The sequence below is a fragment of the Saccopteryx leptura genome, chromosome 7 (assembly GCF_036850995.1).
Source record: "Saccopteryx leptura isolate mSacLep1 chromosome 7, mSacLep1_pri_phased_curated, whole genome shotgun sequence".
Lineage (NCBI taxonomy): Eukaryota > Metazoa > Chordata > Mammalia > Chiroptera > Emballonuridae > Saccopteryx > Saccopteryx leptura.
In genome coordinates, this window is record NC_089509.1 from 72,956,999 (window position 1) to 72,976,182 (window position 19,184).

At 36.2% G+C, this 19,184-nt stretch overlaps 1 protein-coding gene across 2 annotated transcripts in view; it reads left to right on the forward strand.

The window, feature by feature from the left end:
* ITGAV (integrin subunit alpha V) overlaps window positions 1–19,184 on the forward strand; it is a 100,973-nt gene that overhangs the window by 30,784 nt on the left and 51,005 nt on the right. For both annotated transcript variants that reach the window (XM_066346393.1, XM_066346392.1), the window contains exons 3-6: window positions 9,092–9,183; window positions 10,960–11,074; window positions 15,661–15,722; window positions 17,580–17,625. In XM_066346393.1, the coding sequence (XP_066202490.1) occupies window positions 9,092–9,183; window positions 10,960–11,074; window positions 15,661–15,722; window positions 17,580–17,625 (315 nt within the window). The remainder of the gene's footprint in view (window positions 1–9,091; window positions 9,184–10,959; window positions 11,075–15,660; window positions 15,723–17,579; window positions 17,626–19,184) is intronic.

The following is a 19,184-nucleotide window of genomic DNA, read 5'->3' on the forward strand; positions in this document are numbered from 1 at the left end:
CCATGTAGGAAAATGATACAACCTATTTTCAAATTAAACTTGACTGTATTCCTAGTCTGTGAGGTGAAACATTTATCTTTTAATTTGCATTTCTGATTTCTAGTGAGGTTAAGTCTTTTCTCATTAGCTTTTTCTGGTTCATTTTGTTCTGTACTATCTGTTCTTATTCTTGGTCTATTACCCTACTGATGCATTTTTTATTTTACATTAATTTTGAACGTCTTTATTATATACATACATTTCTGTTCAGTGTTGCAGCTACCTGACCAGTTTATCATTTTTTTTTAAAGCTTTATTTTAATTTACCATACATCTAATTACAGAAGATTTCCATTCACTAAAAAGAAACCTTGTGTTCGTTGTCAGCCACTCCTCTTTGCTTTTGCCAACCCTAAGCAATCACAAATCTACTCTCTGTGTCTGTGTATATAGTTCTCTTTTTTGGAGATTCATGTAATAGAAAAACACAGTAGACAGTCTTTTGTGTTTGGCAGTCCATTCATGGTGTGAGAGTATCAGTGCTCTGTCCCTTTTTTTTGTGCTCAGTAGAGTTCTGTGAACCTGTGTTCATCCGAGTACCAGTCAGTACACGTTTGGTTTGTTTCCACTTTGGGGGGTTGTTTCCACTTTTTGGTTATTATGAATAATACTGCTATGAACATTCATGTGCAAATCTTTGTGTGGACATATGTTTTGATTACTCTTGTGTGGACACCTAGGAGTGGAATTGCTGGGTCATGTAGTAACTTACTCTATGTTTAACTTTTTAAGAATCTACCAAATTATTTTAAAAAGTGACCACAACTGCCTCACCTGCGATGGTGCCGTGGGTAAAGTACTGACCTGGAATGCGGAGGTCACCGGTTCAAAACCCTGGGCTTGCCTGGTCAAGACACATATGGGAGTTGATGCTTCCTGCTCCTCCCCCCTTCTCTCTCACGTTCTCTCTGTCTAAAATAAATAAATAAATAAAAATCTAAAAAAAAAGGTGACTGCAAAATCTTTCATTACTACTAGCTATATATGAGTGAATGTTCCAGTTTCTCTACATTCTTAGGAACACGTTATTCTTTGTCTGTTTTTTTCTTTTTTCTTTTTGTTATAGTGATTTTAGTGAGTGTGAAGTGGTATTTTATTGTGGTTTTTTGTGTGTTTGTGACAGAGAGACAGACAGATAGGGACAGACAGACAGGAAGGGAGAGAGATGAGAAGCATCAGTTCTTTGTTGCGGCACCTGAGTTGTTCATTGATTGCCTTCTCATATGTGCCCTGACGGGGGGAGGGGGTTTACAGCAGTCCGAGTGACCCCTTGCTCGAGCCAGCGACCTTGGGCTCAAGCTGGTAAGCCTTGCTCAAACCAGGTGAGCCCGTGCTCACGCTGGTGACCTCTGGGTCTCAAACCTGGGTCCTCCACATCCCAGCCAGATGCTCTATCCATTGCGCCACCACTTGGTCAGGCAAGATTTACTATTTTCATCAACTTTCAAATATGTTGTATGTAGTATTATTAACTATAGTCACCATGCTGTGCATGCATTACACTGTTTTAATTGCCACTTTTAGGGGCAATAAATAAGCTTTCTGAGGACCTAAATCATTTCATTATTTTTCATAGAGTTATATAGTAATGAGTGGGGACCAAATGACTACAAACACAGGTAACGTTCAAATATTTTCTAATGGTTTGGCGTTCTTCCTGACTTTATTCTTTTCAAAAAAGATGACATAATCTTTTTGCTCTAAAGTAGATTCTTTATGTATGAAAAGAAGAAACAAAAAGTTTAGCTTTAGAGTAATGAGGTAACTTTGTCTTAAATATATACACTCCTGTAATTCTCCAGCAAGTTGAATGTTAAAAATTGTCTTTTGGAAAACATCGATGAAATGAGAGGAGATGTCTGCTAGTCAGGGGGTAGAGTCTAAATCTATGACAGTCTGCTCTGCTCTGCTCAGGAGGCTTCTGTCTTGAAGTCTTCAGTCATGGGAGGCTGGTAAAGTGCAGCAGACAAAACTAAAAGCCAACAAAAATAAACATTACATTTTCAAGTCTCTAGTGACGTACTTGCTAATTAACATCAAATTTCTCTAGCATCATTCTCCTGTATTTTTGAAAGGGATAATATAGAGTCTTATGTTAATTTATATAATATGGGACATTTCTTCTCATTTTTACCACTTTGTGAAATAGTCTTTAGTTTATTTGAAAGATCAGAGCAAATATTCCGAGGTGTTTTACAGCACTGTAGGTGGAAATCTTTGTTCTTTCCTGACTGTGGCCTGAAGAAGCATCTTCTCCTGCCCTGGGATTTTTGCAGTTGTCTGTATTTGATTTCCCTTCTGAATTTGGTGGCATGGTCCAGGCAGCCTGTGGAGTTCCTGCATCACTTGAAATGGTGACTTCCGGGATGTGACTTAAAATATTTACTTCACTTATGTGCCCGGGATTAGCTGCCAGTTTCAGCAGATCGTGAATGAACTTCTTGTCAGCTTGTGTGGAGACCAGACTTTTCTTTTTTCCCCCACCCACCTCTGTTCACACTTCTTCTAAGTAAAACTTCTTCCTGATATTGAATCAAGTATTTTAAGACTTGATATATGGAAAACAAGTTCTGAGTGGCAAAAAAAGAACTTCCTATTGAGCAAACTTCTTGAAAATAGGGTGATTTGAGGTTATGACCTGGTTGAAGCTGAAGGCATTCAAAGCAATGGGTGATAACCTATTTTTTTGAAGACTGTTGACTAGGTTTAGATTTCAATTTATGCCAATACATTATATTCAAATACATTGGACTTCTTTTATTTATAATGTAATTGAAAACATTTAATCACGTGATACTTTAATACATGCATGTTGCTTTGAGGCATATCTAAGTTTTAGTAAAGCTCCAGGTGTTTCAAAGTTACTTTTTTTTAATCAGAAAAGAGACATGTTATCTGATGTATTTTTCATCTTTGGTGCTCTTTCATTGTCAGTAAATACTTTTGGGAAATAGCTGGCCATGTGGAAAAAACTATAGATTTTTGTGCTGCACAATACTTGATGATCAAAGTAAGGCCAAAAAGATTGTGTAAAATTTGTACTTAATTTTTTTGGGTCACATTTTCTAGCTTAAGTTATAACCTGGTGTCCACAAAGGCAGATATCCATGAATATTATGGCTAAGGATATTTTCTATCCTTTTTATTTATTTATTTTTTACAGAGACAGAGTCAGAGAGAGGGATAGACAGGGACAGACAGACAGGAACGGAGAGATGAGAAGCATCAATTATTAGTTTTTCGTTGCGCGTTGCAACACCTTAGTTGTTCATTGATTGCTTTCTCATATGTGCCTTGACCGCGGGCCTTCAGCAGACTGAGTAACCCCTTGCTTGAGCCAGTGACCTTGGGTCCAAGCTTGTGAGCTTTGCTCAAACCAGATGAGCCTGCGCTCAAGCTGGCGACCTCGGGGTCTCGAACCTGGGTCCTCTGCATCCCAGTCCGACGCTCTATCCACTGCGCCACCGCCTGGTCAGGCTTCTATCCTTTTTAATATAGAAAATAGAACATGGTAGTGATGAGAATCATATGCTACTTGACCATGGATGGTGGCACCCTGTACCTGGTTTATTTCACTTAGCGTAATGTCCTCCGGATCCATCCATGTTGTCTCAGCTGACAGCATTTCCTTTTCTGTGGCTGAGTAATATTCCACTGTATGTATATACCTCAAAGTCATTTAAGATTTTTGACTGCATTTATTGGGGTGACATTGGTTAATACAATTATAAATTTCAGGTATACAATTCTATAACACATCATCTATATATTGTATTCTGTATTCACCACCCAAAGTCAAATCTCCTTCCATCACCATTGATCCCCCTTCACCCTCTTCTATCTCCTTGCACCCCCATTTTTCTCTGTTCATCATCATACTGTTGTCTATCTATGAGGGTTTGTTTTTGCTCAATTCCTTCACCGTTTTCACCTAGCCCCCCACCTCCCTCCCTTCTCACAGTTCTCTGTATATGTGAGTCTGTTTCTGTTTTGTTAGTTTATTTTGTCCATTAGATTATACATATAAGTGGAATCATACCATATTTGTCTTTCTCTGACTGGATTTTTTTCATGTAGCATAACAATCTCCAGGTCCATTTGTGCTGTCCCAACAAGTAAGATTGCCTTCTGTTTTACAGCTGTGTAGTGTTTCATTGTGTAGATGTACCAAAGCTTTTTTATCAGTTCTTCTACTGATGGGCACTTGGGCTGCTTCCAGATCTTGACTATTCTAAATAATGCTGCTGTGAACATAGGGGTGCATATATCGTTTTGAATTACTGTTTTAGGTTTCTTTGCATATATTCCTAGAAGTGGGTTCACTGGGTAAATACGCAGTTTCATTTTTAATGTATTGAGGAAACTCCATACTGTTTTCCGCTCCATACTGGGAATGCTGCCCCAAACTGCATTCCCCAAAACAGTGCATAATGGTTTCCTTTTTCACAACCTCACCAACACTTATTTATTGATTTATTGATGATTGCCCTTCTGATGGGTATGAGGTGATAGCTCATTGTGGTTTTTAAATTTGCATTTCTCTGATGTTTTAGTGATGTTGAGCATCTTTTTATGTCTGTTGACCATCTATATGTCCTCTTTGGAGAAATGTTTATTCAGGTGCTTTGCCAATTTTTTAAATTGGATTTTGATGTTGAGTTGTATAAATTCTTTATACATTTTGGATATTAACCCTTTATCAAGTATATCATTGGTGAATATGTTCTATTCAGTAGGTTGTATTTTCATTTTTTTTATAGAAATCTTTATTTTTTATTATTTTTTTATTATTAATTTTAATAGGGTGCCATTGATAAATCAGGGTCATTTTCATTATGATGGTTTCCTTTGCTGCACAAAAACTTTTTATTTTGATGGAGTGCCATTTTTAAAATGTTTCCTTTTTTTTCTTGCCTGTGTTGATATATCAGAAAGAATATTGCTACTAGAAGTGTCTGAGATTTGACTGCCTATATTTTATTCTAGGATTTTTTTTTCTTTAGAGAAAAAGAGAGACAGGAAGGGAGATAAGAAGCATCAACTTATAGTGCGGCACTTTAGTTGTTTATTGATTACTTTCTCGTATGTGCCTTGACTTGGGGGCTCCAGCTGAGTCAGTGACCCGTGCTCAGGCCAGTGACCTTATGCTTCAAGCCAGCGACCATTGGGCTCAAGCCAGGGACCATGGGGTCATGTCTATGATCCCATGCTCAAGCTGGTGATCTCGCACTCCAGCTGGTGAGCTTTTGCTGAAGCTGGATGAGCCTATGCTCAAGCTTGCAACCTTGGGGTCTAAAACCTGGGTCCTCAGTGTCCCAGGTCGATGCTCTACCTATTGCGCCACTGCATCTGACGTTTAAGTCTTTAATCCATTTTGAGTTTATTCTGTGTATGATATAAGAAGGTGTTCTAGCTTTATTGTTTTGCATGTATCTGTCCAGTTTTCCCAACACCATTTATTGAATGGAGTTACCCCATTGTGTGTTCTTGTCTATTTCAAATATTAATTGACCATATAGGAATGGGTTTGTTTCCATGTACATATGTTGCTTCTAAAGCTAATTGGATCCTACTGTAATGTTGTCTGAAGCTGGTCACTTGATGTGTTGTGTTCTGGGGCTTCTTGGGAAGGACTATGATACAGGTCAGTGTCAGATGCTGCCTGTGACTTGTCCTTGGCAACCTGTTTGGAGCTTGGAAATTACCCACAGTTTTTGGCTGCCTCTGCTGGGCCTTGATGTTCATGGGAATGACCCACAATGCTCACCAAGGCAGGGGGAGCCTTTGCAGCTGAGCTATCCCTCTGGAGTCTCAGCTGCTGCCCATGGAAGTGGGACTAGCCCTTTTCGTGTCTCTGTCCTTCCTTCCAAACTCAGTGTGGCTTCTTCTATAAATCCTTCTGTTCAGCAAGTCTTCAGTTGGTTATTCAGGTTGATTGTTCTATATTTTAGTTGTAATTCCAGTTTGGTCCTGGGAGGTGTGTGTACCTTCTACCTACTCTGACACATTCTTGGATCTTCATACTGTTTTTTTTTTTAATTTATCCATCAGTAGATTTTTAGGTTGGCTCCATGTCTTGGCTGTTTGAATAATGAAAATACAGATACCCTTTCAAGACAGTGATTTTATTCCTTTTTTTGTATATCTAGAAGTGGGATTGCTGGATCATATAATATTTCTATCTTTCTTTTTATTTTTTTGAGAGGAGGGGTGGTAGTGAGTCAGACTCCCACATATGCCCCGACCAGGATCCACTCAGCAACCCTCATCTGGGGCCAGTGTTTGAATCAACTGAGCTATCCTCAGTGCTTGAGGCCAATGCTTGGACCAACCAAGTCACTGGCTGCAAGAGGGAATAGAGAGAGAAAGGGGAGAGGAAGAAAAGAAGCAGATAATCACTTCTCATGTGTGCCTTGACTGGCGATTGAACCCTGGATGTCCACATGCTAGGCCGATGCTCTATTCACTAAACCAACCAGTCAGGACCTATGTTTAATTTCTTAAGTAACCTATATCTTCTTTTCCATAATGGCTATACCAAGTACATTCCCACCAACAGTGTACCTTTCTCTACATCCTGGCAAACACACACACACCCCACATACAAAATTTGACAATAGCCACCCTAATTGGTGTGAGATGCTATCTTATTGTGATTTTGATTTTCATTTTGATGGTTAACTCATATACACACTTAACTGTCTTGAACTGGAAGCAAACTTGAACTGCCACTTCTTCTCTTAGATTATTGGCACGAACTAGTTATGTGACATTAACTTAACTATGGGAGGATGGGAAATGTAAGGGATTCTGTGGCCTGTTCGGTGATCCGTGGGTCACTGATGTATATTATTCACAGTGGGAACAGCATGATAAAGATAGGCTTCTGAGGCAAGCCAATCACTGTTGGGTTTTCCTGGTTAAGGCATCTATTAGCTACTCCCATTTATCCTCTTCCTTCCATCTACTTATAAAATGGTGCCTTTTTGACCACTGACAAAGAACAAAGGTATTTGGACTAGAGATAGAGAGGCTTTTGGAATTTGACACATTAAAAAATTTCTGAAACAATGAAAATGTTAAAACAATGTTACAATGAACAAGGTTGTACCCTTCAGCTTACCTATAAGATAACCTGGCATTACTGAAATTGCTCATTATTTAGTATATATCTATTCAGTCAGTGTTAAGTCTTCAAAATGAAATTGAATAACCATTGTACTACGAAGATGGGTGAGATTTAAAGAACAGATTTAACCAAACTTCTTGGTGATATTTACATGTTGGTCTGCGTTCTTAAAATTGACACTCATCTGCTGTATATGTTTAATATACTTATAAAGAGATCTTAAGCCAGACAAACTAGAGTTTAAAAATAATTGTCTCCTTACCAAAACACTTTATGCATATGTTTCTGTATTTTTTCCTTGACCAGATCAAGAGCTTTACATTGGAAAGGATTTTTTTTTTTTTTTTTTGTGACTGATACAGGGAGAGACAGAGAGAGTGATAGGGACAGACAGACAGGAAGGGAGAGACATGAGAAGCATCAGTTCTTCATTGCAGCACCTTAGTTGTTCATGATTTCCTTCCTCATATGCCTTTATCGGGGGGCTACAGCAGACTGAGTGACCCCTTGCTCAAGCCAGCAACCTTGGGCTCAAGCTGGTAAGCTGTGCTCAAAGGAGATGAGCCCACGCTCAAGCTGGCGACCTCGGGGTCTTGAACCTGAGTCCTTCACGTTCCAGTCTGACACTCTATCTACTACGCCACCACCTACCTGGTCAGGCCATTGGAAAGGATTTTTATATATTTTTTAAAAAATTAAATTACAGTGCTTTATATGAGTGCCCGGTACTTTGGGGATAATTTTCTCAATAAGATAGCCTGAAAAGAAATGTTTGCTGTCTGACCCGTCTGGCATGGCGGACAAAGTTTCGACCTGGAATGCTGAGATCACTGGTGTGAAGTGTAGGGCTTCCCGGTCAAGGCACGTATGAGAAGCAAGTGCTACAAGTTGATGCTTCCCGCCCTTCTCCCGCTTCTGTCTCTTTCTTTCTCTCTCTCTCTCTCCTCTCTAAAATCAATAAATAAAATCTTAAAAAAAGTAGAGAGAAATGTTTGCATTTCAAATTCCAAACCTAATTCTTTTTCCTCCTGGCCGCCACATCATATTTTCTGGATTCTCTTATAATATTATGATGCCACTGGCACCGTCTCGGCCTTTACTTTAGTCTTTTACTCCTGGTCTTTTGCAGAGGTGTTTCATAGCCTTTTATTTTTGTAAATATTTTTGTCACAGGAAGAACTTCTGGGAATACAGTAGGTAGTCATAAGTATTTGTATAATAGTTAATTATCTTAAAATTTAGCAACTGGGGCCCTGGCCAGTTGGCTCAGCGGTGGAGCGTCGGCCTGGCGTACGGGGGGCCCGGGTTTGATTCCCGGCCAGGGCACATAGGAGAAGCGCCCATTTGCTTCTCCACCCCCCTCCCTCCTTCCTCTCTGTCTCTCTCTTCCCCTCCCGCAGTCAAGGCTCCATTGGAGCAAAGATGGCCCGGGCACTGGGGATGGCTCCTTGGCCTCTGCCCCAGGCGCTAGAGTGGCTCTGGTAGTGGCAGAGTGACGCCCCAGAGGGGCAGAGCATCACCCCCTAGTGGGCAGAGCGACGCCCCTGGTGGGTGTGCCGGGTGGATCCCGGTCGGGCGCATGCGGGAGTCTGTCTGACTGTCTCTCCCCGTTTCCAGCTTCAGAAAAATACAAAAAAAAAAAAAAAAAAAAATTTATCAACTGGAAAACTTCAATTACTATTCCTTTTCCCATCTGTATTAAAATAATTGATGAGCTTAATATATAATAACCTTAAGACATTTCTAAACCATCTTGTATTTTATTTTTCTGATTAGTTGAAAAAATTATATGAGATAAATAGCCAGTGTAGTATTTGATTTATCAGAGTCACACTATTCTTATACCTGGCTGGATTGAAATAAACTCTTGTTATACTAAGAATATATATTTTCTTTCTTATCCCTCCCATTATTTTTTTTTAGGCAATAGAGATTATGCCAAGGATGATCCATTGGAATTTAAGTCCCACCAGTGGTTTGGAGCATCTGTGAGGTCAAAGCAGGATAAAATTTTGGTAAGTCTTTTGGATGTTTACTCATAGATGACTTTAGTCAATTTATGGGAAAACAGAGGAAGTTTTATGTTTAAAAGCCGAGAGTAAAACTCACTGTGCTCATGGGACATAGGGTATAAAGAGATGAGATGGCTCTGAGCAAACGCCGCCCTTTCTTGCTCTTCACAGGCTTGGTTTCTGCTACTTCCCACCTTCATTCCTACATTTTTGTTTCTCCCACCTCCCATGATAGTTCTGGTCAGTTTGTGTCCATCCAGCCAGGTCTAGGAATAGTGTGCCTTTGATTAATCAGCCCCCCTGTGAAAATACACTCGCCTGCTCTTTGCTTCGTCTTCCCCTGTGCCATGGCCCCATTCCCGTCCTCTTCTTTTCAAGAACTTTTGGAAATACTTTCTATAGTAACCATCTCTACTTCTTCAGTTCACATGTCCTTCCCAGCCACTCCAGTCAGGCTCAAGTAGGCACAGCAAAAGTCACCCTTGACTTTCAGGTCACTGAAACCCACTAGTACTTATTTTTATTGCCCCCTTAGCACTAACTACTCAACAAGGTCAGTCGAGCCATTCTTTTTTTTTTTTTCATAATTTTATTTTTTTAATGGGGTGACATCGATAAATCAGGATACATATATTCAAAGATAACATGTCCAGGTTATCTTGTTGTTCAATTATGTTGCATACCCATCACCCAAAGTCAGATTGTCCTCTGTCACCTTCTATCTAGTTTTCTTTGTGCCCCTCCCCCTCCCCCTTGCCCTCTCCCTCTCCCCCCTCCCCCCGTAACCACCACACTCTTATCAATGTCTCTTAGTCTCACTTTTATGTCACACCTACGTATGGAATAATGCAGTTCCTGTTTTTTTCTGATTTACTTATTTCACTTCGTATAATGTTATCAAGATCCCACCATTTTGCTGTAAATGATCCGATGTCATCATTTCCTATGGCTGAGTAGTATTCCATAGTGTATATGTGCCACATCTTCTTTATCCAGTCATCCCTTGGTTTCTGGGCCTCTGTACTTACCTGGTTTTTGTCCATCTTACTGGTTACTTCTTTGCAGTCTCCTTAATGGCTTCTCTTCTGCTCAGTTTCTAAATGTTAGGGTATCCCTGGGCCCCATACTCTCTAAGTAGATCTTTTTCCTAGCTGTTCCTATCCTGTCCTGTGGCTGTAAATATGGGTTGAGGCAAAAGTAGATGTTGACAGTATGCGAAACACAGTTTTTTCTAGTATTATTATTTATGAATTTTGAATTGTTTTCTATTTGAACAACTATAGTCCTATCTTTGCCCCACCCTGTATGGCAGGGGTAGTCAACCTTTTTATACCTACTGCCCACTTTTGTATCTTTGTTAGTAGTAAAATTTTCTAACCGTCCACTGGTTCCACAGTAACGGTGATTTATAAAGTAAGGAAGTAACTTTACTTTATAAAATTTATAAAGCAGAGTTACAGCAAGTTAAAGGATATAATAATAATTACTTACCAAGTACTTTATGTCAGATTTTTGCTAAGTTTGGCAGAATAAATCTTTATAAAACAACTTACTATAGTTAAATCTATCTTTTTATTTATACTTTGGTTGCTCTGCTACTGCCCACTATGAAAGCTGGAACGCCCACTAGTGGTGGGAGGTAGGGACCAGGTTGACTACCACTACTGTAATGCATAGTCCTCAAATCAGAGGATTATTTCCCTGAGGGAGTCTAGCTTGTCTGAAGCACTGATTTATTCAGAGGATTTTTCATTCATTGACTACCTCCTGTGATTTCAGGCCTGCGCCCCCTTGTACCACTGGAGGACTGAAATGAAACAGGAGAGGGAGCCTGTTGGAACATGCTTTCTTCAGGATGGAACAAAGACTGTTGAGTATGCTCCGTGCAGATCAAGTATGTATAGGAAGTTACACCAGCTTTTAAGAAGAGGTTTGGGAAGCCTAGTTTGTTAAAAATGTTTGTGTGTATGTATGGGAGGGGTATGAAAATTTATAGACATTTTGAGATGTTTGATGACAGCAAAATCAAAACAGTCCAGGGTCAAGCCTGGGTACTTGCATTTTAAACAAATTCTACAAGATGATTTTATTGGATAGTGAACTTTATACTAATATAGTTTTATATTAATAGTGATGTTAAAAATAAAATAATTGTCTTAAAAAGCCAGAACTTACCTATAGGAAGGTGAAACATTGAGCTCAGGAGTCTGAGTCTGAATTTCTTTGCTTTTACCAGTTTCTTTAACAGCCTGTTAGGAAGCTTACTCCTCTTGATAATCCAAAAGATCTCACACCCTTCTCTAGTATTATTTGAAATTTCAAGTGAAATTGATATTGTGACTAAAGATGATTTTGAGAACTCATAATTTTGATTATGCTTTTCCAACCTCTGTACATCCTTTTCCTTCGGAGAGTCAAATCCTTTTGCCTTCCCACCTTAGTTAAATTGGCTATCACTCCTTATCCTCTTTTATGTATAAGAGTAGCTTATTAAAATGCAATCTAGCGTTTATACCTAGAGCACTTTTTAGGCCATTACTTTTTATGTTCTAGTGGTCACCAGGTAAATACATGTAAGACTTACTGCTAGATTCTTTATTTCCATGTTTAACGACTTACGACACCAAGTCAAAGAACCACTCAGTTCTTAAAACACACCCTGCACAGGACAGAGGAAGTTGGAAGCTTTATCCTCAGTGCAGGACACTATATGTATCACCTGTATTTTGCTATTTTGGTCTTTGTGCTGTCATCTTTGTAGTGTGTGGAAAATGTGAGAAATACATTTGCATTTTAAATTTCTCTATTATAAAAATGTTCCAATTATGAGAAGATAATGTATAGCCATGAAGAGTGGGCTCTCATGTACCAGGCTTGTCACTTATCATTTGTACAATGGAGACACATGCAAAATCACCTCTAGGATCATGTGATAGGTGTGGAGACTGAGATTCAGACAGTTGAAATAGTTTTTTTCTATGTCTTACGGTGTTGAGTGGTCTAATGAGGATTTGAACCAGGTCAGTCTTATTCCAAAGGAATATTTTCCCTGTATTACTAACAATAGAAAATGTTTTCCACTTTAGTTGCCTCTTTATTAAGCACGGTTTTTCTACAAAGAAGACATCCTGCTTTCCACGAGTATAGGTTTGGACAATTCTGATGTGTAAGAGTACACAGAACCCTTCTGAAAGCAAGCATTCGAATGATGATCCCTTGGGTACATACTGCTATGTCAGGCTAGTAGTCTTTGCCATTTTGTCTCTTCAGTCATTAATAGTATTTTTCTCAACATGTATTTGAAGGATTAAAGCCATGTTTGCATGATGCACCTGTTACATAACACTTTCACTTTTATTTGGTTTAGGCACAAAAATTATAAAATATTTAAATCTTATTTTCTAAAGTATTTAACATCCAGATCAGGACAGCAAACTATGACATGTGAACCTTGTTTTTTTTTTTAATAAAGTTTTATTGGAACACAGCCACACCTATTTGTTTACATGTTGTTTATATAGGAGAGTTGAGTATTATATAGCCACTGAGATTATATAGCCCTAAGCCTAACATATTTACTCTCCAGTCCTTTACAGAAAGAATTTGCTGCTTCCTGATCTAAATAATAAAACCTCAAATCTTAGAAAAAGTACTAGTAACCACCTCAAAAAAGCAAAGTGAATGCCTTTCTTCCTAGTAAATCTGGCTTTCCCTATTCCTTAATCATTGTATATGTTTTTACACTCAACTTTTGAAATATTAAGCTACCTATACCCCAATTACCAGGGCAATCTGCCCAGAAAAAACTGCTCACAGGTGGGAATCTGAGGACTTGGGTTATGTTCTTATTTTCAGCTGACAACCTGCCTGTAGCTGTGGCTGCTTCAGTGAGCCACTCTGGGCCTCTGTTTCATTGTTGGTAAAACACTGTTTTGGACAAAAGACTTCAGAGGTACACATGTAGTATGTTGTGTCTTTTTCATACATACTTCAGTAAATTATGCAACCCAATGATTGACCTCATTTGGGAATGCTAGCTTTGTAAGGCTACATTGCCAATCTTGGTAACTTTGCTTGTTTTGGTGGTGATTATTTGTGGGGTGTTTTGTTTGTTTTGTTTTTGACATGAAGTATGTTGACACCCTGGGCACGGAACTTTACAGTCTGTAAAAAGCTTACCTTCTGATTGTTTTGCTTTTGGCTCTTTATAACTGTATCTATGACCATTCTTGACATTATATGCCAAATATCTTTCTGTTCTAAAAGTGCCGGAGCCACAGATCATATGACTTAACTACTCTTTCAAGTCCATGCTCAGACTGAATCTTTTGTACCTTCTGTCTACTTTCTGATGATATTATTTGTACAGAGGTTTTTCTTCATTTTAATTTCTAGTTGGCTTTTTCTTCCCCTTGATTGTCACTCAAGAAATTGCAAACACATTATTGACTTGAGGTATTGTAGCCTCCTGGTGTCAACACGCCTGGGCTCAAATACATTCTCTCATTTACTAGCTAGTGGCCATGGTCAAGGGCTGAACTTCCATAAGCCTTAGTTTCCCTACCTGTAAATTGTGAATAATAATATCTTTCATAGGATTACTATGAAGGTTTAAGAAGATAATGCCAAGGAAAATGCTTTAGGATAGTACCTGGCTCACAGTAAGAGCTTAATAAACATTAGTTATTCTTAATATTACAATCATAATATGTTTATGTATAATTTTCTCAGGCTTAACAAGTAGGAGAAATATAGATTGTCCATAGAAATAAAAACAAAAGCCTTCACTGAAGTAGGTTATAGTCAACATAAAATTCTTAACATTGGCATAAACACTCAGTTTAATGCGCACCTGTTAAGAAAATTTTAAATGTTCTGGGAAACCATATAAAGCATGTATTTGTACAGTATGATAATAAAAAGAAAGGATGTCTTTATAAATAGCCTGAAATATAGTTCCCCAGATGCAACCTGAATAAAGGAAATAAATGGCTAGCTTGAGGTCAGAGCACAGTTTCTTGGTATGAACTCATTAGAGACTGGAAACTCCAGCCCTACATTTTCCCAGTCCCTCTTGGTTAGAAAAATTTACATTGGAGTAGTATTACACTCTTGAGGGCATATATTTTTAAAAATTTTTTTAATTAGACATTAAGTGTGGAATCTTGGGGCAGTTCCCAAGTTTTATAAATGGGTTTGAAATTTTTAATAGTAAGAGTATTAGACAAAAATTCTTGTAAGTTCTCCTGATGACTTGACATAGATTTTTTTTTTGTTCCTGTATTTGGGTGACAAATACAGTAATACTATAGCATAATTATTTATATATTGTAACATTGGCTAAAATAATTCTTTGATATCAGTATGATCACTTCATAAGGTATATAAATGTCTAATTACTATGTTATTCACCTGAAATGATACCGTATGCCAACTATAATTGAAAATACATTAAGAAAAATAATTCCTTGGTAACTAAAGAGTAGTGTTTTTTCATTGTTCTTTTTTCCCCCTCAAAATAAAATAAGAGAGAATCTTCAGGTTCATTCTTACCTCTGTTCTAGGTACAACATTACTATGATTAAATTAAATTTAAATTAATTGAAAAATTGTTCTTTTCTCTGAAAACTGTGAAAAAAAAGTGGAACTACCAGAGTAAAGTGATTGAGTCTGTTATCATTAGGAAAATACTTGAAAAGTGTCATATTTAGAAACATTCACTTTCATTAGACCCCAGTACTAAATGTGTACTAAAATGTGTTGTTAAAGATAGGTTCATATTTTGCTTTTCATAGAACATTAAGCTAGTCTCTAGCTATCTCCTGAAATTCTTAGCTGCATTTTTTTATAGATATTTTTGTTGTTTCCCTTGGCTATAAAATATACATAGGAAATGTACGTATTAGGAATGTATGTATCTCTTCTCTGGTACAGAGACCTAGCGACTGTAGGATGATAATAGTAAGAAACACGAATTTCAAATTGGAGTTTTTAACTCACAGATCACAACTCATCATTGTTTTATGAAATCTAAATAGTGGGACATAACCAGTAACTTGTAAGAAAATTGCATAAAATATAATAAAATACAAAATATCAGTATATTGTACATAATAGTGATGTTTTGTGAAATTATATACATATATGTTGGGTTGTGTGGGCTGTGATATAAAATACAATCTTGCTGTGGTTTGTGGTTAAAATGAGAAGTTTGAAATTCACCATCTTAAGTGTTCTTTCTGTCCCTTATTGCCTGGTCGGGTACTTGAATCTGTCTCTGTTGCCATATCTGGGAAATGGTGCTGATAAACATACATGCTTACTGTTGTAGAACGCAGTAACTCTTTAAGTGCCTGAGTGAATGAACACTCCCAGAAACTATAGTACACTACTTGTGATTACAGTGATACCAGATTTTTCTCTTGTTTTGTGTTGTTTGTTTTTTGGGGTTTGTGTATATTTCCAATCTTTTTATTTTAGAAAATATTGATGCTGATGGACAGGGATTTTGTCAAGGAGGATTCAGCATTGATTTTACTAAAGTAAGTTCTCATTTAAGATTAAACAAGATTCCAATCTACCTTATTCTCTAAATCATGGTTAAAAATTAGTTGGTAGTACTCAAGGTTCTCTATAACTATTGCTTGTTTTATAAAAACATGATAAAAATGACCCATGCATTTTTATATTCTTTGCTTTCTGTATATTATTCTCTCCCTAGATGTTGCTTATTTGAAATTGACAGCAAAATGGGAAGGGAGGACAGTAGGAAATCTCCTTGGTAGATGCTAAAAAACTATTATGACTTAGTATTAAAATTTCCAATTGCATAAATCTAGAATAATAACTTTCTGTTTTTGATTGAAGCTGATTTTTCACAAAAGGTATCAGTGGAAACTTGATTACAGAATTAGAGTTTAGTTGCATAAAAACTGAGAAACTTGCATATTTGTCATCCACTGTGTGCCTGCAGGCACCAAATAAAGCTGAAGTAATTATTATAATCGATCTTATATTGGCATTCTATGTATTTTTAGCTAAGCTAGAATGCTTTCCAGAGTTGATAGTTTTCATTTTTCTAAAATAAGAATTGTATTTATATTTTCAAAGGAAATTTTTCTTGAGTACTGTACTTTATGTAATTTTGTGTGTGTGATTTTATGTTGGGATGTATGAACATTTTGAATTACAAATTGAGAGTATTAATTACCTCTTAGAGGTCTCAAATATATGTTGATTGATTAAAAAGTAAAGCTTCCTGGGAAAGCTTAATATGGTTTTCTTAGAAAATGTGAGTAAAGAGTGCCTTATAATTAAAATAACAGCAACTACAATCATATGATTCAGAAAAACTAATGAAGCTTTCTGAATAAAGACTAGGTACAGTTAATTAGTGTTAGCTCTCTTTGCTGTTTTTAATTTACTCAATCTGAAATTTATAATTCAAAATTTACTCATTCAATTTTAAGTAAGCAAAACAAAGAGATGAAGTACATATGTAGTAATTAGGTTTAAACTTGCATGATATATTTTCAAATAGGTATTGTATTTTTTTTACATGTTAATGTTTTCTGTACCTATGCTTGTACAATTATAACCCTAGAAATAGTCTCATATGGTGACTAGTCATTGTCTAATTAACTGTTCGCTTTCTTCAACTTATTTTTGAAAAAAAGATGTCATTTTAAAGTAGACAGCTTAGCAGTATCTGTTACATATTCAGGGCAGTAGATTGTCTTTGAAAACTTGAAAGAACTATACAAACATTTGGAGGGGGAAATAATTTCTCTACCCTCCAGCAGAAGAAATTTTCAAAATATTACACTTAAACACTAACTGTTTTGAATTAGATACTTATAGTTTATTAGAGCTGTAAGAAATGCTAGTCAACTGTAACTTATGTGTGTATGTATATATGTGTGTGTCTAAAATTTTACCTTTTAACTTCATTCCTGTTTAGATCTGCCAGACACTAAAAAATTTCCCATAGCTGAAAAAAATTTAATGGTTGTTAGAAATGAAGTTTACCTATATAGTCAGAAATGTAATATACAGTGTTAAGGAGTGATTTTTCCTTATTATAACCCTGTAATACTTTGCAGTAAGAACTTTGTACCAGGTTTGTGAAGCAGCCAAGATCCACATATTCCATGTGTGTGTATACATATATATGTTTATTACAACTTTTTATTTTTATTTTATTATACTTGAGAAAAAGTGTGATAAAAATAACTGAAACTGAGTTAGATGAGTTTGAGATTTATGATTTTGTTTGCTTTAATATGTATGCATATATTCATATATATACATATATGTAGCTTTTATGTTTGTTACATTGCTTTCAGTTTTTAAAGCTACTTGCTTTTAAATATATATATTTTTTGTTTGATTTAATTTAGGCTGACAGAGTACTTCTTGGTGGTCCTGGTAGCTTTTATTGGCAAGGTAGGTTAATATTATTTAAATTACCCAATAATGACTGTGTTTCAGACTCGCCTCTCTTAATGTGCCTATGAGATTTTTCAAATTATTTTAAAGGAAGAAATAGAAAAATTCAATTTAGATGAAGAATCATTATCTTTTACACAGTATATTTATACATAGTGTTTTATATATAAAAGATAGGAACATAATATATAACACATATATACTCTTAGTAGAAAATAATCTGAATATTTAAAAAGTAAATTATAAGAAACTATAAAATGACTTAAATAATTCATTTTTATTGTTTATAGTATATACTTCTCCATCTCTGTACCCTGGAGACCTTTTTGTGTTTGGGGAGTTTTTAAAATAGATCTTATTAAGTTTCAAAAAAATATAAATTACACTGACATTGATGATTGCTATAAAAATAAACACTATATTTGTCAGTCATTCTAGGAGGTATAATAAAATTACCATTTGAACAAATGTATAACATCATTATTTGCTAACTGTTTGAAAATAGGTTACTAAATCTGCTTATGTGTTTTACTAATTACTAGATACACACATTTATTTAGTCAATATATTCACGTTTATTTTCTGCTAACAAGTGGTGTTGAAAAGTTATTATAGCATTGTCACTCTTTGGAAGAACTGGGAAACGTATGACTGTATTGACTTGCAAGTACTTTCTGATACTGAATTTTATTTTCATATTGAAATTGTGCTTTCCTTACTAGCTTTTTTTTGGGAAAACCCATGCTTTTGCTTTATGAAAAGGGATGTGAAAAAAATTTGCCGAAGAAAATAGGATGAAGGGAAAATAAGAAGGAATGAAAAATGGGAATAACTGAAAAATTGAAAGGGATGGCAAAGTATCTCTACTTTGAGATATGAAAAAAAGAAAAATCAGGCAAGACTGGGATCAATATGAGAGGCATACTAACTAAAACTATAAATTTTGAATTTCTATGAATTATACATCTATTGGTAAATGAAATGATTTAGGAAAATTTTACTTGAGTTTTACAGTTTACAGTGGAAACAAAAGTAGTTCTAATTTCATATGAAAAAATAAATAATTATATTAATAGATATAAAGCATAGATTTATTTTTCTCCTTTACTGCCAAGTATGTTATTCACTGGAGGGGAAGGAAGTATCTCATTAACATGTATGGCGAACAAAGATATATTTGTGATTCTCAGTCAGGACTGCTTGTTAATTCTGCCTTTTCAGGAGACACAGCTGTGAACATGTTTAAATGACTTGTTCTTTTAATACCTTGAGAATTGCACAATTTCTATGTATTCCCCTTTATTATAAATTAGGATAAAGATAATATTATATTCACTGGAGTTCCATTATAAATGGCATATAATATTTAACTAAAAGATTCAGTGACTGGGCAGAGAATATTTTGTTTTAATAAGATTAAGATCAGCAGGTTTCACCCTGAATAAACATGTTAGAATAGATTTTTCTATAGATCTTGGAATCATCTCTGTAAGAACAGAGAAAAGGATAATGATATTTTATTCCAAACAGATGATGAATTTCTCGGTGTTCTTTGC